Raw genomic sequence first — 22,774 nt, 5'->3', positions numbered from 1 at the left:
TTATGTGAGTCTGATTTTCTATGTCGGTGGACATATTGGTCCCTACTCCCTCGACTTCGACATTGCGGAAATTGCGGCCCCGGATATCATCCTGGGAGTCCCATTCGTCAAGGGTCTTCGTACCATCACGGATTGGGACACTTGCGAGATCAGTTTGATCAAGCCGGATTCGCCTCTCAAGGGAACGAATCTGGAATATTTGGAGCGAAACCGGTTCCTCCGAAGACAAGACCCGGAAGTTGTCGACACAGATATCGATCCTCGAGCGCTACGGGAATTGGGTCTGGAACACGACGACGAAGAGGATTACGACATCGCATCGGAAGAGATGCGTCAAGTGATTCCAGTTGAGTTTCATGATTACTTAGACGTATTCAGGAAGAGCGATTACACCAGCCTTCCTCCCCACAGGTCGTACGATCACGTTGTGGAACTGCTACCAAACGTGGAGTTGAAACGACTTAAGCCTTACCCGCTCTCTGCTGCGGCAGACAAGTGGCTCAAGAATTGGATAGACGAATCGAGGCGGATTGGGCACATTGAACCGAGTTCGCATTGGTTCGGTTCCCCGGTCTTCCTCGTACCAAAGAAGACTCCTGGAGAATTCAGGATGGTTACCGATTTCCGAGCATTGAATAATGCTACAAAGAAGAACGCGTATCCGCTTCCGAAGATCAACACCACCTTAGAACGAGTTAGCAGAGCTCGCTTCTTCTCCAAATTCGATATGCCAACTTCATATCAGTTACTTCGAATGCGGGAAGAGGACGAGGATTGGACCACAATCCTAACTCGCTATGGGTCATTCAAGTCTCGAGTCATGCGAGAAGGCATGACCAACGCGGGAGCCAGTTTCCAATTCTTCATGAACGATGTGTTCAATCCCCTACTGGACCAAGGTGTTACTGTATACATCGACGACATTCTGGTGTATACGGAAACGAGGGAGGAACATATTCGGCTCATCAAGGAGGTTTTTAACCGGATCCGCTCCTTTTCGCTTTATTTGAAGCCGAAGAAATGCGAGTTCTTCAAGTCTTCTATCGAGTTCCTCGGCTACATCATCAAGGATGGGCAAATCGCTATGGCTCAAGACAAATTGGAATGCATCCGAACTTGGCCCAAACCGACGTGTATCAAAGAAATTCAACGATTTCTTGGATTTACCAACTATTACCGACGATTTATCAAAGGATACGCTGGGTTAACACTTCCGCTGGTGAAGCTAACCAAGAAGTCCGAGCCGTGGATCTGGGACGAGAAACAGGATGGCGCGTTTGCTACACTACTTTCGTCCTTCGCAAGCGAACCCGTTTTAATTCAAGCAGATTCGGACGAAACCTGCTATCTTGAAACGGATGCATCGGACTACGCCATCGCTGCCGTCCTTAGCCAGCGCTACAAGGACGAACAGTTGCACCCGGTAGGATTCTTTTCAAGGAAGTTGAACCCGGCAGAAATCAATTATACCGTCCACGACAAAGAGTTACTTGCGATCGTTGAAGGATTCAACCACTGGAAGCCGATTCTGCTTGGGATGGCGAAACCGATCGAAATCCTCACCGACCACAAGAACCTCGAGTATTTCGCCACCAACAAGCAGCTTAATCGCCGACAGATTCGATGGGCTGAAACATTGGCGGATTTCAACTTCTCGATTCGGTACCGACCCGGAACCAAGGGAGGTAAACCGGATTCGCTTACACGACGACCGGATTACCACCCAGGTAGGGGAGGTATTAACTCGTTCGAACACAATCAGCCCAACTTCACCACGCTCTTGCCTAAAACCTTGTGGCTCAACAACATCAGGGATTCTGAACTCTACCGTAGAGCGGAGGAACAGGATCTGGCCGCGATGAACGAGTATATCCGCGAGATGGAAGCGAATCCAGAAAAAGGGGGAGATGGAGATCTCATCGACCGCATCATCAGCAAGGTAAAGACAATCGCGCTGACTGATGAATTCGCTTCCACGGCATTCAGAGCAATCTGGAAACAGGGCGAAACAGATCTGGTTACCGGAAGCGAAACCGCTTCAGACGAACAAATCTGGTCCTGGACCAAGAACGGTATCCTCAAATACAAGGACGCTATCTACGTCCCTGACTGCGAGGAGATCAAGCTTTTGGTACTAAAGGCACGACACGATGCTTCGCTGGCTGGACATCCCGGGAGAGAACGAACTATCGAACTTATCTCAAGGGATTACTACTGGAACGATTTGAGCAGCTTCGTGAAGGTTTACGTCGCATCTTGCGAGGTGTGCCAGCGAGATCGTACCAATCGACACAAGCCTTATGGCTTATTGAAGTCACTTTCGGTTCCGTTTAAACCGAATTCGGATCTTTCCATGGATCACGTGGAAGAACTACCAAATTCGGAAGGATTCAACTCGATACTGGTAATCACCGACCGATTCACCAAGCGCGTCAAGTTCGTCCCTACTACGACAACCTCTACAGCTAAGGACTTAGCCAAGATCTTCCTCAAAGAGGTCTTTACGCAGTATGGGTTGCCCGACAGGATCGTTTCGGATCGGGGAAGCAAATTCACTTCGAAATTCTGGAAAGAATTTACCGCGCTTCTCGACATCTCGAGCGACCTGACTACCGCCTACCACCCTCAGAGTGACGGAGCTACCGAACGGGTTAACCAGTCTCTCGAGGGATTCCTTCGGCACTATAGCAGTTATCACCAAGATAACTGGGCGAATCTGCTTCCCTTAGCCGAATTCGTTTGCAACAATGCGAAGCATAGCGCTACCGGTATTTCTCCTTTCATGGCAACCTTTGGCTACGAACCACGATTCGACGTCAGTCTCGACAAACACAGGGCTGAATCTCTCGTCGCAAGGATCGAAGCTAGGGATATGAAAGAAGTTTGGGAACAGATGCGAGTACAGATGACTGCAGCTAACGAAAGAGCTGCCAAGTATTTCGACCAGAAACACCAAAACCCTCCCGAATTCACCGTAGGATCGAAGGTCTATGTTTCATCAAAATACATCGCGACCAAGCGACCTACCAAGAAGCTGGATCACAAGCGATACGGTCCCTACGAAATTATTGAAGCAATTTCGTCTCATGCGTACCGGATCCGCTTGCCGGCCACACTCAAGGTTCACAACGTCTTCCACATCGACATGTTGGAACCACATTACGAGAACCCATTTGGTGGACGAGTACAGACTCCTGGGCCAATTGTCGAATCGCCTCACGATGACGAGTACGAGGTCGAAGAGATTATCGACAGCAGGATCAGGAGACGCCAATTCGCGTACTTAATCAAATGGAAAGGCTATTCGGGACCTGAAGGACAAGATTGGGTACCCCTCGAAGATCTCAACAACACAGCAGAGGCACAAGAGGAGTTCCACGTTCGGTTCCCGACTAAGCCAAAGCCTCCGGGTTGGGAAGCGTAACTTTCCCGAATCCGCTTCATTGAACCGATCCCGGCTGGACCGAGATACGGATAAACATATGTTCTGAACTCTTCTGGATCTCGTCTCGGACTTCTCGCTCGCATAGGATTCATCGTATCAAACGACTCGGATTGAAAGAAAATACAAAACCCAAAAAACAAATTATAGACGAAGCGGAACCGCTTCAATCCTTCTTGGCTCGCTTCGGGGGGCGACCATCATTCTCTTCCTCTTCCTCGTCCTCGTCCGGATCCGCTTCCTTCTGCTTCCCCTTACCCTTCGGAGTCGACTTACCCCCCGACTTCTTCGAATCCTTCGGAGTCGACACGATTCCGGTCTTCCTCTTCTTGGGCGTGGGCGCCGGCAACGGGTTGATAACCCTCTTGAAGGCCGCGTCACCTTCCGCCGCGATCGCCTCCCGGACCTTGTCGAGGTCCTCCAAGGCCTTCGAGAGACCCTTTTTGATGCCCGCATCTTCGAGCATGTCGGCGTAGACCTGAATACGGTCTCTGGCCGATTGCTGCCAAATTCGGTTGCGTTAAAACAGATTCGGTTCGTGGAAACAAATTCGACTCACCATCTGCGCTTCCCATCGAGCTCGAGGAAGCAGACTACTCGTCGCCGGAGGAGTAGTCGGTTGTGCTGCATTCGCAGCAGCCGCGGTGTCGGGGCTGGGGACTCGGCCGGGAGGTTCCGGAATCGGCTGTCCGGCAAGCGAACACTTGTTTCGCCGACCAGTGCACTCCGCACAACCCTTCAAGGTCCCAGACCTTTTGGAGATACATCCCCAACTCAACCCCTCGTCCCCGAGGCCCTCGCAGTCCTCGCACTTAGGGTCGTTCACGATACCCTCCTTGGCTTGGGCGCGAGCTAGGCGACGTGATTGCAGCTACCGAAACGAACAAGATTTAGCCGAATCCGCTTAAACGCAAGCGAAACGAGCTTACCACCGTCCTCCTGGTCTTCACCTCGCTGGCCGTCCCAACTCGAGTCGAGAAAGGAGGCTCGCCGGGCCTCGCCTCGTGATCGATGATCTCTTGGTCGGTAGCGTTGACGATACCAGCGTGGGCTACAAAGCGGATTAGCTCGAAGCAAACGATTTCGCTTAAACAATACGAATATTACTCACTATCCCACCACTCGGGCTCAGGCGTCGACGCCAACTCGTCTCCCTCAGTGCCGACCGTGCCGATGTTGATCACGCTCTCATCCCCAATGTCGATGATCGAGTCGGCCTCCTCGCTTTCGGCTAAAATCAAGCAAATCTGGTTCAGCGAAACGAGTTCGATCGACGGGTACCGAGTACGAACCAGCAAATTCAGGAGTCCCGAACGCTCTTTGATAGCGACTCTCGATCTGCCGTTCGTACGCTGACCCTGGAGACGCGTCGGGCGACTCACCCGGTACACCGCTGTCGCGGTAGTCCGAATCTTCATCCTCGGACGTCACCACCTTCTTCTTCTTCTTCTTCTTCTCCGACAGGTCGTCAAAGAAGTTAGCAGGCGCTGCACCCGTTCGCCGAGTCGGCTGTACGCCCTCAAAGTCGGTGGGCCGAGCTGGAACGCGACTATCCAAATTAGCTTCATTGAACCGGATCCGGTAGAAACCAAACAAAAACGCTTACCGGGTTCCGGGCTCACCGACCGTTGGCGCACGAGAGCACCCCCCAAATCGATGTTCTCGACATCGACCCTCGCACCCGCCGATGCGGCTCCTCTCCCTCGACTCGACCTCGCGCTGTGTCGGCCTTGTCGACTCCGCTGAATCGACCTCCCTCGAGGAGTCCTGGGCGGCGACACGACAGCTACAATCGAGCAAGAATAGACATAGTATCAGGTTACGAATTATCGATTCAGAATCCAAGCAGATTCGCTTTACTCACCCGCACTCGGCCCCGCAACCGGTTCTTCATCGACCGAGTCTAAAGGTTGCCCGGTCATGGCAACGTCCTCGCCCGATATCGGGCGTCCAATCGGCCTACGAGCTTCCCCGTAGAGCCCTTCCCGACGAGCCGGTTCACCACCTGCGAAGAACCCAACAAGTTCAGCGAAACGAAACCGCCTTTCGGAACCGAATCTGCTTACCTTCCAACCCCGATCGGGTCACCGACAGCCCCCTTATATTCGAGGCCAGGTTCTGGTCGACCTCGTCCGTGTCGTCCATATTGCGGAGTTCTTCGAAATCAAAAATCCCTCCGGAAAAGACTTGGTTGACTTCTACACACAAAGCGGAACTGGATCAGTGCACGCAAAGGAACCGAATCGACTCGAGTCGCACGAACGAGAAGCCGAGTCTCCTGGATTTACGGTCGAGGCTCGAGAAGGAGTCGAGCGTTCCTCAATCTTGGGAGATACGTCAGGAGACGGCATCGTTGAGTATCTTCGAGAAAGGAAGTGTACAATTCGCTTCAATCGAAACGGATCCGGCTTATACCCCCCACTCGACGCGAGTCGATGGGCCTTAGCGAAATGGAAAATTCGGTCGCCATCAAATCAAAACAAACGCGTCGTAGACAATCATCAAACAAATTGATGCGATCAATACTTGAAACACGATGGCTCGGGGCGCGCCATTCCGGAGGGGGATATACTGTTACGGGATCATCACGTGAGTCGACTACCGACACACAGGCTCGATCTACGGACATCAGCATACACCTAAGTCCGGCTCGACGAGGCGAATCCGATTCCCTCGGAGCAGATTCGGTCGTCCCTACCATTCGCCTTCACCATTCACCGAAACAACAAACCTTCCCGACGCATATCACAAACAGGTACAGGGACCTCGAGGTACACGACAACCTTACTCAGGACCTCGACAACCTTACTCGACGTACCTAGGGACAATGCAAACACAAACTCGCCTCCTCTACCGAATCCGGTTGCTCTCGACAGGATTCGCTTGTTCGCCATCTCATTCCTCCAGTTTCGCCATCTATCGACATTCTTTTCTCTTGGGTCTTTTCAGTGTTCGCCAGCCTCGTCTCCGTACTCGTCTCCGTATAAATAGCTAGAGGAACTTGACCGAATTCGATAGAGGACGCTCTGTAATAGTAATAGGTCAAGTTCCGATATCACATTCAATACACGCCTATCTGACTTGTTACAACATCTTCAAGACGTGTTGCGGAGAGGTTACAACTCAAGGACGTCGCTAAGTATCTACGCTTCATCGTTTCACCTTAGACCGAATCCGGTACCTCACACCGAGTGATCACTTCCTTATCCATACATATCTGGATTCGTACCCCTTATCCGAATCCGCTTCATCTAAGCGAACTTGCGACATTCTCCCGACTACCTGCGATCTACCTATAAGCACCCTACGCCTTACGACTTAGGACCTATTTCGATTAGCGACCTCCACCGTAACAATCGATCATCAACGCCCAGGCATCCGCGTTGGTCCACACGGGAGCAGTGACATCCGGGCGGGATTCGACATTGTGGAAGGAAGAGTTCATTGTGGAGAACGTTTTACTATTCTGGGGAGGAGTACGATTGAGAAGAAGATGGATTGAGATAGATAGCGGATACTGGATATCGAGAAGAGAGAAGAAGTCAAGAAGAAGGGCAAGAAGCTTCTTAAGTATATGGGGAACGTATACTGAGAAGCATAGCTTCTTTGGGCAATTCGGTAAAACCACGAAAAGACAAAAAGAACAGAAAAAACGACGATCCGAGTAGCGAAGTGATACGACGACGACGGCGCTAGAACCCGCGCAGTGGATACGACGACAGAGTTTGTACGACGAAGGATCGGCAGACGACCGGGGAAGACGACAACGAAAGGACGTTTGTGCGTAAGCACGTAGAGATACTACGTGTACGGGAAGTTCGGAACAATACGGAGATTAGGAAGAAGCACCACAACCGTCGAGAAGCCTGCTGCAGCGAAAATCAGAAGAGAGAACGAGAAGGCTACGGGACGATATCATCGTCACATCGGACTACACGACTACAACCGCAGCCCATTCATCCCTCGCGATGGGCCTCCTTTTCGTAGGGAGGCGGGGGCTGAAGCGAAAAAGGATAGAAATCGGTTGGTTAAGTGTGTCGAAAGAAAAAGACGTAGGAGGGAGACATACGGGGGGAGTATCGTCGCGAACGACGATGGGAGAATCGTCGCGGACGACGATGGGGTTTTGAGCCGTTCCGGGCTCGTAGCGAGGTGGCGGGGCTGCAATACATATATCGGGGATCAGTATACCTATGCGAAATGTGGACCAGCTTCGTACTCACTCGAACCGCTAGGACGGGCTAAAACGAGGAACCGAGAAGGAGGATTAGACCCAGCCAAGAGAACGTACTCGAGTCGACTTACGCCGGTGAGACCCAGGACCCCGAGGAAGGTTCCTCGGAGAAGTGTTGGCTACGGAGAACAAGAATAAGAAGGTCAGCGAAGAAGAAGGATGAAGACTAGAGAGAGAAACATACCTTTCTTGGCAGGGGAGGGGGTGTTCTTCTTAGGAGCCTTGGACATTTTTGAAGTTTTAGATATGAAGAAGAGAAGAGAGAGATATGAGGGAGGAAGGGGAGATAGACGGGAACGACAAAACGACTTAGACTATATACCTTTCGAAGAAGCTCGAAATCGGTGTACGCGACGTCACGGGACCCTTGAACTTGCTTCCGCTCGACGACAGCGACTATGGCGGAGTTGGAGTACTACTACAGTTGTGCCTACGATAAGGCATATCAAGGAGAGAAATCAGGCAGCGAAAATCAACGATGATCTAAGTTCGAGCTTCTTAGGTGGATACGCGCTCTGCTTACCCAATCGGGAAATTCGAGGTGACGCACCCCGTTTCCCGATGACGTTATCTTCCGACGAAGAATCTAGCGAGCGACAACTTCCCATGGGTATACTAAAGGCAGGAGAACAGCGACGATCTACCCGACCGAAGTGTAGGGATTCCGAGGAACAAAGACGATGATTTGGAACAAAAAGAAACCTCCCGCGCGTAGGAATTTGCATCCGCGGTCGTACATGGACAATAGCGCGACTACATTTCTGCCATCTGAAACACGTTCCTAAGCAAGGTGTTCACGTCGGTACCTGGTGGACACTGCTGTCGGGATGGGTATAAAGACTCTCGGGATACGGTCGAAAACTGAAGAGCATACGACGGAAGACCCACCCAGCATCAGGCAAGATGGACGAAGGTTTTATCAACGACGAGGTCGACTATAGCGTCGAAGACGACAGCTATACCGACGACCAACTCCCTACCAACTACGATAGAGTTTCTGCTCAGGTACAGCAGGAAACCCCTTCTAGCTGGGGCGACGACATTCCAGATACCGTCAAGGCTATGCCTGCTCCTACTATCGTCACGGGTACACCTAGAGTCAGCGGGGCTGCTCAGAAGGAAACCCGGGCGGAACAAAGTACTACGAAGCCCAACGAGGCGGCGCGTGTTGCACGAACTCGGACCACTGAGGAAATCCTCAAGTGTGGACGTTGTGGTACCAACGCGCATGGACAGGGCCGTGGATGCCCTTGGTTGGAAGAAGTATTGAGGAGCGGCGCCCTCACACGGGTCGGAACGGACGACAACTACGACCTGATCCGATTGGACCTTGCCGAACCTTTATCTTTGAACCGGTACATCTCCAATCATAAGGGGGCACCGATCAAGAGTACTAAGGAAGCATTCGAGTTGAGCTGCCGGAGCTACTCGATGAACTCGGTTAAGGCCATTCCGAAGTGGTACCGATTCGAAGGGCAGATTCCATCCTTGCTGGGAAGGATGAGGACTACGATTGACTCAAGGGCCGGGGTTCCCTTGAGGGTGAGCGAGAATACGAGGATCGAGAGGGCTGCGCCGTTCTAGGGAGGCGTCGGGCCTAGCTCGGTTCCCCGTTTGATGACCGGTAGGACTCCCGCTCGACCGCTCGCGGAGAGGATCACACCTGCTGGTAGTGGACGCTGGAGAGACGATCGTCTTGATAGGCACGAACACCGACCCGTAACCGTTACTCCGGAGGTTATGCGAGGACCTACGCCGGTGTTCATTACCTCCAAGACCGAAGACAACTTCATCCTTACCGATTCAACTGGGAAGGATTACTTGTTGAACCGTGGTTCGATTGCGGCGTGGACCCGTCAGGGACCGCTTTAGCGACTGAGGACATCGCAGGGAAGAAGAGAACGACTTGTGGTGACAGGAATCTATCGGCCCCGACGGTCGCCTACTTCCTACATCCGCGGTTCGCTCTCGACTACCTCGACCTCGCCGCTGTTGGTCACGGTGGATTACTAGACGGCAGCCGACGGTGGATTAGAAGGTTTCATCGGACGACGGGAGACGGGATACACGTGTATAGGTCGAGGCATACGGGCAGAGGAGAAGCGGAAGACGCACGGCCCGGAGTATAGACCGTTCCGGTACTTTACTCGGTCGCGCTGGCGTAAGCGTACGCTAGACACGTATAAAGGTCCCCACCTCGATATTCGATTCCCCTCTTTTCCCTCGCCGTTTCACCGTTGTAGTAGTCAAGCAAGCAGTAGAGAGACCAGTAGTAGACGTTTATTATAGCTTTTATCCCACATTCCGCTTTCGGTATACACCTACCGTTCGACCTCGCTGAATCGCCGCTTCGCGTTTCACGTTTACTTCCCATCACCCGCTTAGACGACGGATCTATAGCTGGCTTCCGGACAAGGTTAAGTAGATCGGCGTCAGAGTACGGCCCTTGCTAGCTTGCCACCCCGAGAGGTTTCGAGTTATACGACTTCGACGTATCGCGTTTGATCGGAGATATCACCTTTTACCGTCGAACGTCACGTGACCTGAATCACGTGACGCGTACACGACTTTACCTACCACCCACCCCCTATAGTATACCGGGAACAGCACTTGCCTACCTGGACATCCCTTACCACTCCTAGGCTTAGCAACCCTACCTACCTACCTACCTTACCGCCAACTCAGACGAGTTGTTGTTTGACGTCGTCATCGACGTTTGATCCCGAAGACCGGGATAGACCCCACAACGGATTTGTGTGGGTACGCGGCGGTCCTCGGGATCACATGGTTACGACACCATAGCCCACACATCCAGTGGGACACGAATACAGTAACCTTTGCGGACGACTGTCTGAAGAAAGGATGTGTCAAGAAGGTAGAGGTAGTATGCTCCCCCGACGAGGTGGAGATAGAGACGCGGAATATCGATCCGCTGTCGAGAATGAAGGAGCCGATCACGGAGAATCTCGTGGTGGCTCAAATGCAGATGACGAGGGAGGACGAGGAGCGGGCCCGCAGGCCAGACCTGTGGGACTGGGACGTCAAGCCCACCGACTCGATTCAAGACGAACTCGATCCTCCCGAGTACATGGAGAAGTTGCGAGACGTGGTACCGAAGAAATACCACGAGTATCTCGGAGCGTTCTCCAAAACAAAGGCAGACTCGCTGCCTCCAAAGCGCTCGATCGATCACGCGATCGAGCTGAAGCCTGGGACAACTCCCACGTACGGGAAGTTGTACAACCACTCGCAGAAGGAGACGGACGCTCTCAAGGCGTGGTTGGCGGAGAACCAGGCGAAGGGGTTCATTCGACCCTCGAAATCCTCGTGTTCGAGTCCGGTACTGTTCGTACCGAAGAAAGGGGGTGAATTGAGGCTGTGTATCGACTACCGTCGCCTCAACGAAATTACCGAGAAGGACAGGACCCCCCTGCCGCTTATCTCGGAGACCCTAGATCGCCTACGGGGGTCGAAGGTATATACGAAGATGGACCTGAGAGGAGCGTACAACCTCCTGAGGGTCAAGGAAGAGGATGTTTGGAAGACCGCGTTCACGACACGCTATGGTCTGTTCGAATGTCTCGTCATGCCATTCGGTTTGACAAACGCGCCGGCGACGTTCCAGCGCTGGATGAATCAGGTCTTCCAGGACATGTTGGACGTGTGTGTGGTCGTCTACTTAGACGACATATTGATTTACTCCGCCGACCAGGAGACACACGACGAGCACGTACGGGAAGTGCTGAAGAGGCTACAGGCAAACGGCCTGTATGCAAAGGCGGAGAAGTGTGAGTTCGACACGACGGCGACGGAGTTCTTGGGGTATGATATTGCCCCTACGGGGGTCAGCATGAACCCGTTGAAGGTGAAGTCGGTGTTGGAGTGGGCGGCGCCTCGAAATATTCGAGGCCTGCAGTCGTTCTTGGGGTTCGCGAATTACTATCGCCGGTTCATACAGAACTACTCCAAGAAGATCCAAGGCATGACGGCCTTGACGAAGAAAGGGGTGAAGTACCACTGGCCGGAGTCAGCGGACGCTGCCTTCAAGGAGTTGAAGAAGGCGTTCACCGAGGCGCCCATCCTCGCCCACTACGACGAGGAGCGCCAGGTGGTACTGGAGACGGACGCATCGTCAGGTGCAATGGGGGCGGTGATGTCGCAGGCAGGGGACGACGGGAAACTACATCCCGTGGCGTTCATGTCGAAGAGCCTTACATCGGCTCAACGAAACTACGACGTACACGATCGCGAGCTGCTCGCCATTGTGTACTGCTGCCAGATATGGCGGCATTACCTGGACGGGAAGTTCCCGGTGAGGATCCTTACGGATCACAAGAACCTGGAGTACTTCAAGAAGGACAAGATGTTGTCCCATCGACAAGCGAGGTGGTCTCAGTTACTGAACCAGATCTCGTACACATTGGAGTACAAGCCGGGGACGGAAAACGGGAAGGCTGACGCGCTCAGCAGAAGAGAGGAGTTGATGGAGGAGACGGAGCCTAAGCAGGCAGAGACCCTGTTGCGCCCCGTCAATGCAGACGCGCTGGTGGTCAGCGCAGCGACGGTACAACCCCCGTTGCGGTTGTGCGGAACGATCCCCGTCATAGGAGATTGGTTCCTGAAGGCGTTGATCCCTGCGGGACAAGAAGATCCGGTCGCGAGAGACCTAATCAAAGGCGTCAAGGAGGGAACCTTGACGAACAGTCGGTACAGCTTGAGCCCGGGAGGCGCGCTCATGTACGACGGGCTGGTGTATGTTCCCGATGCGGGAAGCTTGAAGACGGAGCTCTTGAAGAGGCTCCACGATGGGAAGACCGCCGGACACTACGGGCGGGACAAGACGGAGGACCTGGTAAGTAGAGATTTCTACTGGCCGGGCATGAAGATGTGGATTAGCCAGTACGTGGCCAGTTGCGACAAGTGCCAGAGGAATCGGAGGCCGAGGGCCAAACCAGTTGGTGAACTGGCTCCCCTGAAGGCGGAGACGGAGCCCTACCAGTCGATTACGTGGGACCATATCACGGACCTACCGGAGTCGAGGGGTTCGAACGCGATCCTGGTGATCGTCGACCGCTTCAGCAAGCGGGCACATTTTGTGCCTTGTCGGAAGGACAACGACGCCAAGGTCTTGGCGCAGATGTTCCTGCAAGAGTGGGTACGGTTGCACGGGTTCCCCCGGCAGATCATCTCGGACAGGGGAACGCTGTTCACGTCGAGGTTCTGGAGGGAGTTCTGTGAGTTGTCCGGTGTCGAACCTAGTTACTCGACCGCCTTTCATCCTCAGACGGATGGTCAGACGGAACGTAGTAATTCGACGCTCGAACAGTACCTGCGGACGTACGTCAACTACCAGCAGGACTATTGGACCGATTTGTTACCCATGGCGGAGTTCGCCTACAACAACTCGAAGCACTCGGCAATCGGCATGTCGCCGTTCATGGCATCGGAAGGGCGAGAGCACGCCGTCGAACTCCCCATGCCCATCGCCAAGGATTCGGCCGTGGAGTCGATACAGGAGTACAGGGAACGGATGAACAACATCTGGGAGTCTGTTAATGTCGCGCTGAGACAGGCCAGGGAGGATATGGCGAAGTACGCGAATCGGAAGCGTACGGCGGTACCGGATGAAGGGTACAATGTTGGCGACATGGTGATGTTGTCGTCGGCTCACGTCAATACCGTGAGGCCGAACAAGAAGTTGGAATGGAAGACCTACGGCCCGTTCAAGATCACGGAGGTCGTAGGGGAAGGTCGCATGGCGCGACGTTTGGAGTTGACACCGGGGATGCGTAGAATCCACCCGGTGTTTCATGTTTCGCTGCTCATCCCGTACAAGCCGAACGAGCTTCCTGGGAGAGCAGTAGACCCACCCCCTGAGCCAGAGGTGCTGGACACCGGAGATCTGGGGTGGGTGGTATCGGAAATCGTACACTCCAAGGAGTTGCGTTCAACGCGCGCCGGGCGTAGGACCCAGTACTACGTGCGCTTCGAGGGGTACGGGGACGAGCACAACGAGTGGGTTAGCCCATCGGATTTCCACCACGACGATGTGCTTGTGCTGGAATTCCATAAGCGACACCCTGAGCTGCCGGTGCCGGGTCGACAAGAGTACGGCAATGCTTGATGCGTTCGGAGCTCGCATCTAGGAGGGGGATCCTATTATAGGCGTCACGTGACGCGCGACCTACGGTGCGCGTCGCCTCGGGGTCTCGTTCGGAGACCCTCTCGGAGACTCTCTCGGAGACCTTTTAGGAGATGTTCTCGTAGACGTCTAACTAGTACCTTGTAGTAGTTAGACATCCGTTATTACGTTGCTATGCCTACCGTTACCTTTCCCCAGTCCCGCGACCTTATTACCTCAAGACCAGGCAGGTCGTCTGCCAGGCCTTATACAAGCTGGTTCAAGAGACGAAGGCTTTGTTGAACACCCGGTTCGAGATGAAATGGACGGATGATCCCAAAGTGCTACTTGGGATCAAGATCGAACAGGACCGGGAGAACGGTACCATCACCTTATCTCAAAAGAAGTTTGCTCGAGAGATCCTGGAACAGTTCAAGATGCTTGACTGTCACCCGGTCAAGACCCCAATAGAAGAGGTGATCAGTGCATATCCACCAGAGCAACGACCAACTCCCGACACAAGGTTCCCATTCCGGGAGTTCATTGGAAAGGCAAATTATCTGGCCCGGGGGACACGACCGGATCTCTCCTTTGCCATATCACACCTTGCATCATTCTGTTCAACCTACCAGGAGATACACTGGAAAGCTTGTGAGCCGGTGATGAAGTATCTCCAGGGAACAGTTGATGCAAGTCTGGTGTACCACCGAGATGGCAACCAGAAGATCACTGGATACTCTGATGCCGAGTATGCTGGAGACAAAGGGGATCGGAAATCCGTGGGAGCATATGTCTTCACCTTGGCCAACGGACCGGTGTCCTGGCAGAGCAAGAAACAGACCACTGTAGCCTGGTCCAGTACGGAAGCTGAGTACATTGCTCTCGGATCAGCCGGGAAGGAAGCGGTCTGGCTCTCGATCATGGATCAAGAATTGGGATTTCACAACGGTGACCCAGTAACAATTTACGAGGATAACCAGCCAGCTATCGCATTGGCTAAGAACCCAACCAACCATGCACGGACCAAGCACATTGACGTTCTGCACCATGCGCTGCGAGGTCTGATCGAAGACAAGAAGATCGAGGTCGAGTACCTGAATACCAAGAAGATGATTGCAGATCTCCTTACCAAGCCAATCACAGGGAAGCAGCTCCAGGTGTTATGCGAGGACATGAACCTGAGGATCAAGAGAGCGCCTGCTTCGGTATCGTCCATCTCTGAATAGAGAAGTCCGAGGGGAAGTGTAGAAAGTAGGCGCGCGTGTCTCTATCAACCGGCCCTGGGCAAATCATTGAGCCAGGGCCTTCGTGATGAAAACATCGGGACAACTAGATCATCATCATATATCATCTCGACTGTTAGATCTCAAGCAATATCTTGAGTTCTAACAGGTCAGTACCTTTGTATTGATCAATAGTACATGCCGTTGATAAAGCAATATCTTGAGTTCTAACAACTTCGAGGTGGTCAAAGGCTCGAACGGTCTCCCCTGAAACAGGGACGTCGCGTACCGGGTCTACCCGGCATCCGAAGCTTTCGGGTCAGTGACAATCCAGGACAGATTTCAAATGCCAGGACTCGTCAGTACCAGGCCATCTTGCGAGCAACACGATGAGACTCGCCGCTGAATGAGACTCTGAGCGTTCCCGAGAGTCAGGGTTCGAGCTAGAGGCCATACAGCTGGGGTCGGGGATTGGGCGTGTCTTGCCTCGCCTTGCTGTAGCAAGCAGGGTAGACGTCTCGAGCAAGCTGGAGCATGGGCGACGAGGATAGGATCGACGTGGATCACTCGTCCATATCTCAATGACTCGCTTCGCAAGATCGAAGACTTTCACAAAGGATGATATCAAACTCCTACAATCGTAGGAGTAAACTCGCCATTGTACCTATTCACTGTATATCCTATGTTGGCCGAACAGCGATCTCGCCTTCAGTAGTCGGGGTCCGTAACGTGAATAAACGGCCCAAAGAGAATTTGCGGCTGTTTTGTTTCGAGTGGGTCGTTTCATTTGCACATCGAGTGGGTGAACCAAATATCATTTGGTTCAGGGTCACATCTTCTTTGAGGCGATATCAGAATGTCTTTACATCTCGCCATCCACTTGACAGCGTAAACGTAAATATGTATATCCCGCAGGCACGCTGTACATCTCGCCTAACAACAACAGCACCCAGACGTAACACCTCACTAAATCCTCTTGATCGATTGCAGCTCACGAGCCAACTTGACGACGAGTCCCGCGGCCTCTACAGCCTTTTTCGCCTGTTCCGGATCATCAAGCGCGGGCAGATTGTCCAGACCACGTTCAACGAGACCTGTCATGGTGATGATAGCCATCTTTAGACGGTTTGCTCGAGTAGGCAAGTGTTCAACATTCTTACCGCAATGACACGTACTTTGAGCGGCCAAGACCAGTCGCTTGCTCAATTCTGCGCCACCCGTCAGCTGTTCCCCAGGCCGATGATGAGGAACAAAGTTGCCGACCTTGTCCGCCCGTAGAGCCTGACCCATGACCCGGAGAACCTTGATCTTGATCTCGAGATTGTTTCCCGAGCTATTCTTGTAGGCCCGATACGCGACATAAAAGTCACTGACCAAGAGCAATGGAGCCGATTTTGTAGAAAAGACGTCGAGCTGTCCATTAGGACCGGCCATCCTGCCCGACTTTGATGCGATCCCCAGGGCGGGTCCTGATGAGGCGTCCTCGTGCTCTGTTGCAAGAACGACCCTGCTCAATTCGTCCATGGAGCGCTTCACCAACTGCAACTCGGTCTGCGCAGTCGTGCGCTCTTCGCGGATACGTCTGATATTTCTTTTCGCATCCTCGATGCGTATATTTGCGGCTTCGTTCTCCGACTTGGCCGTCTCTAGTTTCGCTCGTAGGGCTTTCATTTCTTCCGTACTGGATTTGGCGGCCGCTTGTAAACTCTGGAGCTCCTTGCTCTTCGATTTGGCGGCTTCTTCGTGGTTTCTGAGCGCGTTTTGCGACGTCTCGAGCTCGTTCTCCAGGGAGGTCACCTTTGTCTGCGACGTTTTGAGCTCGTTCTCCAGGGAGTCTACCTTATTCTGTGACGTCTCGAGCTTGTTCTGTAGGGATACGACTTTCGTTTGCGAATTCTTGAGGTCTCGGATTCGCCCGGTCTGCGACCCCGCAACTTTTCCACTGAGCGTCTTGATCCTCTTTTTGAGCGCCCCCATACTCTGGTCCTTCCGACGCAAACTGGTGGTGGCATCATCAGAAGCGGCCTTGAGCGCCTTGGTGGCAGCCTCCTTTGCTTCCTCTGCCTTGTTGGCGACTTTCTTGGCCTCGTTCGCCGCCTCCACAGCAGCGTTGAGCTGGACGACAGCGTTTGATCTTGCGGCCTCTAAAGCAGCCTCGCGCTCGGCGGCCTCCAAGAGTTTCTTGTTGGCAGAATCCAGCGCCGTTTTAAGCTCCGTCTTCTTCTCGTTGGCAAGATCCAGCGCAGTTTCGAGCTGAGTCTTTTCCTGTTCGAGCGACGTGATGCCCTCGTCATCGGCCAGTCCGATTTGTTCGAGCTCGGCTACTTTTGCCTTCAGCTCATTCACCGAAATGACCCCGTCTCTCACCATTTGCAAGCTGGCTTGCCATTGACGCTGCTTCTCATCGAGCTGTCGGAAGGATCTACGAGCCGAGTCGCGCTCATTCTCGATCTCCTTGACCCGGGCGGCATGCGCCACCTCGGCAGCCTTCTTTGCGCTCCTCTCATTCTCTAGTAGCTTTTCCGCAATCTTCTGCTTCTCCTCAGCCGCCTGCTTCCCATCTCGTACCGTCTGCAACTCTTTTTTGAGATCAGAGATCTCGTCTTGCAGCCCGTGCAGGCCCGGCATGTATTGCCTGCTACCGCTGCTACCGCTCCTGCTTGGTGTATCCGATGGACGAGAGATCGAGCACGACTGCGGGGTACGTGCTTGAAGGGACGACGACGGAGAGGGAGACATCCAGTAGTTGGAGCTCTCGAACCCCCCCATGGAGGCCCGGTAGAGCTCATGGTATCCCAGAAAGGGATCTTCACAGGTCTTGTTCTGTACGTAAAAGTGGCTCTGATAATACTTTTTCCTGGTCCGGGCCTCGTCTGCTTGTATAAGTACTCCAGGTACAGCCACGACATTCCCGAGAGTCAAGAGCTCCTTCTGTACAGGTGGACGTGAGCAAACACACCTTGTAAGCTACTGGTCAGGCTTGCTCGAGTAGCCGTGCCCACCTGTACGTCTTTGATCTGAATCTGTTTATCGAGAGAGTCGTCCTCTGAATGCCATCGCTTCCGTACGGCGATCTCGATGGGCGGTGGCATCCAGTCTGCGTTATGACGTAGTACACTGCAGCAGTCGGATCGATTATGGGGATCCGGCCAGACGAGGTAAAGGCAAGACTAACCGCTCTCCTTCTGGATGCCTCTGCCCGCATTCAGTGCAATCTGGAACATCATTTCCACTCAACCTTTCCATCTCTGGGGCCATGCTACCTGGACGAAATGGCGGCCTCTTTTTCCTCAACCCATAGTCTACCAACTTGTCAAAAAGGGTCTGGTCCTGCTGGGGATCATCAACCACCGCCTGGACTCGAGCTACATCAACAGCGAGGTGTGTCGCCGCCCTTGCGACCCAGTCGGCGAAATCCTGGCGGTATCGAAGCTGACCAGGTTCGGTAGCGATCCAGATTGGTCGAGTAGGTGCTAGTGACGGCATGATAGGCGGCTCGAGATGATCGTTGATGAGTTGACCCAAAGGGAGACGATGGTGAAGTAGACAGAAGTCGATAGAGTGAGTATATGTGATGGAGACTGATGCTTCTCGATGATCGACGCGGCGACGATCATCTCAAAGGGACGATGGCGCGATAGAGCGCTTTTGTTTGGGCGTCTTGAAAAACAGACTGCGTCAATTATCGAATGAGCCCGATCAATCGTCATGTTTACAAAAGCCGAAGCGGCAGCGACATGGACATGGACATGGACGTAGATAGGTATCGATTAGAACGTAGGGTACACGCCACAAAGCGCGTAAGCACAAAAAGCCCAAACAGTTGGCGGAAGCTTAATGCCGTCTGTTTCAAAGCGGGTCAAACTCGACGATCACCATCTCCCTCCTCAATCGACATCTTCGCTCTCTCCCTGACCCTCAATCATCTTCACCACCAAATCCGCCAACCCCTTCAGGTCCGCTTCCTCCTTATACGCCTCGTACCTCTGAAGGAAACCCTGGAAGACGGCATCCCTTCGGTCACTCTTCGGCTCGTTCTTGAGCGAGAGGACCATGGCACAGTAGAGAGCCTTGACGACCGATGAGTCGGGGGTATCGCCGATGACGATACCGAGCTTCTGATCGATCCAGTCGGAATGCAAGATGTGCCTTACGTGCATGACGGTCGGTTCGATCGAATATGCAGTCCATCGACAATGAGGGCGAAAGAGGCTGAGAGCGCGAATGCCGGTTGATGAGCGATTGTTTCTGGACGCAAGACTCGGTCGTTGTCTCTGCGCACAACCTTTCGACTCACATCTTGTCACCCGGTCCCGTAAACACGACCTCGTCCATTGCCCCTTCCGCATGGACCACCCACAGCTTGCTCCCCGTCTCGATCTCGACCTCCATTACCGCTCCTTGGCCGATGGTGGTACCGGGACCGGACCACGTGCCAGCTATCGTGTAAGCGGCAGTGTCATCAGTAGGAGGCTTGGTCGAAGGTGCAAGCTTGAGAATCAACCCACCCGTAGAAACCACTCGCTGCGCAAAGAATACATCAAACAGGTCGTCCATTTGTCCAAGCAAGGAGCTATCGGCAAGATCTTCCACCGCTCCGTGAGCCTTGAGCAGCATGCTGTTCCATGCGTCGGTCCTATCATCAGCCTCGCTCTGGTGTCCCCAGGTTTCCAGGGCTGCGTGTTGATCAGGTCCAGATGTCGCTTGCTTCTCAAAGATTTTACCAGTGACATTGTCCCCTTCCTGCACGGAAATACCGGATAACCTGAAGAATTTGGGAAGCTTTTTCCTGACCATCTGGAGGAATCTGTCGTTGGCTGAGATGGAGTCGGGAAAGGAAGGAGGCTTTCGTTCAAGGATAGCATAGGTAGTACGGTCTTGGTATATTGATCTGCGAGATCGAGATTACGTACTCATTATCTGTTAGCGATCGATCCAGGACCCCACAAGTGAGGGATGGGGGCAACATACTTGTAGATGTACTCCCACGACTCGTCATCTTTCTTGAGCCTCATCCGACCGTCACCCATTCGACCATCCGCCCCGACGCACCCCGCGTTCCTGATGATTTCCTGGAGATCTCGACTAGTCGCGTTCATTCCGGGAATATCTTCCGGCGGAATAAAGTAGCCACCTTTGTGATGGTCTCCTTCGCAATTGCTACCAAAGAAGGGTATGATACGTCCTCGCATCAACGGAGGAGGTCGAGCCGTAGGGGCCTTGGCGAAGAGGTGATGACTAGGCTGGAATTCTGCGGGTGACGAGGGATCATCTTGAACCCGTTTCATGGCCGCCCGCTGACGTCTCGCCGCGGCGTGCTCGTTGGCCTGTTTGATGTGGAAGCGGCAAAGCTATGGATAAAGAGAGTAAGCTGATGAACGGTAGGATCACAGCCACCGAAAACAGATGCCAGCTTACCTGGTCTGTATCCGGGTTGTCCCGCTTCCTAAGCGCTGCATTCTCCACAGGTCCTTCTTGATTGACGACGTCTCTGCACCGCTTGCTCGACTCGGTAATCTTTGAGCAACAATGTTCCTGGCAGAGGTAGTAACTTGGGACGCGGGAAGGGGTCAATACCGGGGACGGTGCCGCTTGAAATGATCACGAGCTTGAAATGATCACGACTCACCTTGCCATTCCTCGCACCGGTTCACCCAATACTCTTCCTCCAGGTGCTGGTCCAAGCTTCTCCAAACCGTCTTCTGGGCAGACTGCACATTTCTTACTATCACCGGGTGTCGGCTGTGCGCCTGGTGCGGGGGGTCTATCGTCCGGTGTTGGCTGTCCGGTCGGAGCAGTCGGTTCCTCTTCTGCCGTCATAACGATACCAGTCCGAGTGTGTTTATTCGAGTGGCAGTATCGAGTCGAATGTGGTCACCGTTGAAAAGAGCAAGTCGGATGATTCGGATTGATGTCTGTTCGTCTTTGCTGTGCAAATCCCCCCGCGCGCTCCAGATGCGCTTCTTCTTGGTACCACCCTCGTCGCAGATAGCTAAACTCCGATCCTAAATGGTCACATCTATCTACCGTACAACACGACTCGGCTGTTTGTACGACGAAAACGGTCACAATCGATAACAAGGCCTACATTTGTGACACGCGAAACTCTAAACCCCTGCGTTCAATCCGCCGCGTCAAGACTAGTGCGCATCGCCCTCAGCGATAACACGCCCCGTGACGGTCGTCCTCTCGTCCTAGTCATCCTCTGCGTCCGAATCGTGTACCAACTTGCCCCGCTTGTGCTTTCGCTTGGATTGCTGCTGCGCAAGGGAAGGTGAATCGATCGACATTTCTGTACCGATTCGGGCCTGCTCGTCGAGGCGCGTCCCAAACGCCGGGTTCTGATCCCGTGCGCCCGTGGTGGCCTCGTTGTTGTTGTCGTCGTCGTCATCGATGGTGGCAAAGTCGTCCAGTATATCGAACAAATCATGCTCGGAAGGTGCCACCGGAATGGACTTGCCGAATCGGACGTCGGGCAACCACGTCTTGAGGTCTCGGTGACACTCGGCGATGTGGGGCGTGTCCAGGCGAAACATGCCGACCTCGGTCATCTTGCCAGTTGTCGGCTCGGCGCGATAGATGATGAGGGCAAGGCATGGCGGCACGTCGGCGAGGAGGGATTGTACCGAAACATGGTGGATGTCGCCAAGATCGATGTACCAGTCGATATTGTCGTCGTCATCGTCGTCATCGTCGTCATCGTCGCCTCTCTCGTGTCTGTCGTACTGGAGGCGACCGAGGTCCTTCTCTACGACCAGCATCCCGCCGCCGTTCTCTGGTAGGACCCTCCAACTCTGCCAGAAACGGCCTCGCATGTTGAAACCGCCCGAGGCTGGATTGAGCCATCTGGCAATTTTGCGAGCGATGTGCCACTGCAACCCTTGCATCGCTCGAACGGCCATTGTGGGTACGTCGCTGTTGGCCAACTCTGGGGGAGGAGGCGGAGGCGACATGAAGTCCACGAGCTGCATCGCGATGTCCTGAACAATCGAGACCCACGGCAGGGTCCCCAGCGCGACGAGGATTGGCAGGATGCACTCGGCCGAGACGACCTCTTCGACGGCTCGTTCGCTGTGGGCCTGCCGTATACGGGCGATTCCTGCGGTAATGGCCGCGAGTGTTCGATCCTCGGGGTGGATCCAACTCCTGTGCCAGCCGCGATACGAGGTCCACAACGTTCAATCTGGGGTCTGCCATGGCCTGAGAGATGTCTTCTCGGGGCCAGGTGTAGCCACTGGACCCCGGGGCCAGGATCGGTGGCGGCATCGGGGGCGAAGGCAGTGCACGGAGAGACAATACCGGAGCGCCGAGCAGGCTTCCCCGGGCTTGCCTCACAAGAGCCAGCTTTTCTGGATATCGGCCTGATTCAAAGACAGCTTCTGTACATCGAGGTTCGCGCGTAGACGGAACACCTTGTCAGCGATTTGCCAAGCCGCGCGTTCCGTTCGAGCGCAGACGTACCTGTACCAGGGTAAGGATGGGCCAAAACATCCAGACGAGTCACCACGGGTGCCTGGGACGATTGTGCCTGGGGAGAATCTCCCGTGAACGAGGATGTCTCCTCGATTTCGTCCAGATGCGCTTCGATCATCCGGAAGTGGTTGAACATCCGGATGATTTGGTGATCCATGAAAACGGTCCAAAAGACCCCCTTCGACAATATGCGATGGACGCACAATCCGCAGGGTAATTGAGCCCCCAGATCATGGAATTTTCCGACGGCATCCCTGCCATATGTCCTCGCCATCACGGGT

At 53.8% G+C, this 22,774-nt stretch overlaps 5 protein-coding genes across 5 annotated transcripts; 1 reads left to right on the top strand and 4 right to left on the bottom strand.

Annotated features, from left to right (window-relative positions):
* Positions 1-7,398: 7,398 nt before the first annotated feature.
* HD553DRAFT_341344 (uncharacterized protein) lies at positions 7,399-7,906 on the bottom strand (the record flags this gene model as incomplete). Its single annotated transcript, XM_046182623.1, has 5 exons — positions 7,399-7,440; positions 7,512-7,603; positions 7,666-7,683; positions 7,748-7,795; positions 7,861-7,906. The coding sequence occupies 5 exons, from the start codon at positions 7,904-7,906 to the stop codon at positions 7,399-7,401; spliced, it is 246 nt and encodes an 81-aa protein (XP_046037537.1).
* A 673-nt stretch (positions 7,907-8,579) lies between these two features.
* On the top strand, positions 8,580-9,805 carry HD553DRAFT_323446 (uncharacterized protein; the record flags this gene model as incomplete). Its single annotated transcript, XM_046181388.1, has 2 exons — positions 8,580-9,218; positions 9,380-9,805. 2 exons carry the CDS (start codon positions 8,580-8,582, stop codon positions 9,803-9,805), a joined length of 1,065 nt encoding a protein of 354 aa, XP_046037536.1.
* A 6,181-nt stretch (positions 9,806-15,986) lies between these two features.
* Positions 15,987-18,506, bottom strand: HD553DRAFT_369955 (uncharacterized protein; the record flags this gene model as incomplete). The annotated part of the gene is made up of 3 exons (XM_046184159.1): positions 15,987-17,951; positions 18,023-18,137; positions 18,196-18,506. The coding sequence occupies 3 exons, from the start codon at positions 18,504-18,506 to the stop codon at positions 15,987-15,989; spliced, it is 2,391 nt and encodes a 796-aa protein (XP_046037535.1).
* Positions 18,507-18,692: 186 nt separating this feature from the next.
* HD553DRAFT_309778 (uncharacterized protein) lies at positions 18,693-20,879 on the bottom strand. The gene is made up of 6 exons (XM_046179754.1): positions 20,650-20,879; positions 20,439-20,571; positions 19,992-20,371; positions 19,529-19,911; positions 19,318-19,459; positions 18,693-19,232 (listed from the first exon to the last, which is right to left on the bottom strand). Exons 1-6 carry the CDS (start codon positions 20,838-20,840, stop codon positions 18,908-18,910), a joined length of 1,554 nt encoding a protein of 517 aa, XP_046037534.1. The 5' UTR covers positions 20,841-20,879; the 3' UTR covers positions 18,693-18,907.
* HD553DRAFT_309777 (uncharacterized protein) lies at positions 20,880-22,238 on the bottom strand. The gene has a single exon (XM_046179753.1). It carries the CDS (start codon positions 21,989-21,991, stop codon positions 21,215-21,217), a length of 777 nt encoding a protein of 258 aa, XP_046037533.1. The 5' UTR covers positions 21,992-22,238; the 3' UTR covers positions 20,880-21,214.
* Between the last annotated feature and the right edge of the window lie 536 nt (positions 22,239-22,774).

Source organism: Filobasidium floriforme (genome assembly GCF_021052385.1).
Source record: "Filobasidium floriforme strain CBS 6241 chromosome Unknown HD553scaffold_8, whole genome shotgun sequence".
Classification (NCBI taxonomy): domain Eukaryota; kingdom Fungi; phylum Basidiomycota; class Tremellomycetes; order Filobasidiales; family Filobasidiaceae; genus Filobasidium; species Filobasidium floriforme.
Note: the sequence above shows the minus strand (reverse complement) of the source record. Positions and strands in the feature narration are given on the sequence as shown.

What these genes read in the sequence shown, in the direction of transcription:
- HD553DRAFT_309778 (XM_046179754.1), bottom strand. Translation starts at nt 20,840, where the DNA reads ATGACGGCAGAAGAGGAACCGACTGCTCCGACCGGACAGCCAACACCG. An exon ending in ACAACCCGGATACAGACCAG is followed by an intron (nt 20,372 to 20,438) that starts GTAAGCTGGCAT and finishes CTTTATCCATAG; the next exon opens with CTTTGCCGCTTCCACATCAA. An exon ending in ACGGGACCGGGTGACAAGAT is followed by an intron (nt 19,233 to 19,317) that starts GTGAGTCGAAAG and finishes TCGCGCTCTCAG; the next exon opens with CCTCTTTCGCCCTCATTGTC.
- HD553DRAFT_309777 (XM_046179753.1), bottom strand. Translation starts at nt 21,991, where the DNA reads ATGCAGCTCGTGGACTTCATGTCGCCTCCGCCTCCTCCCCCAGAGTTG.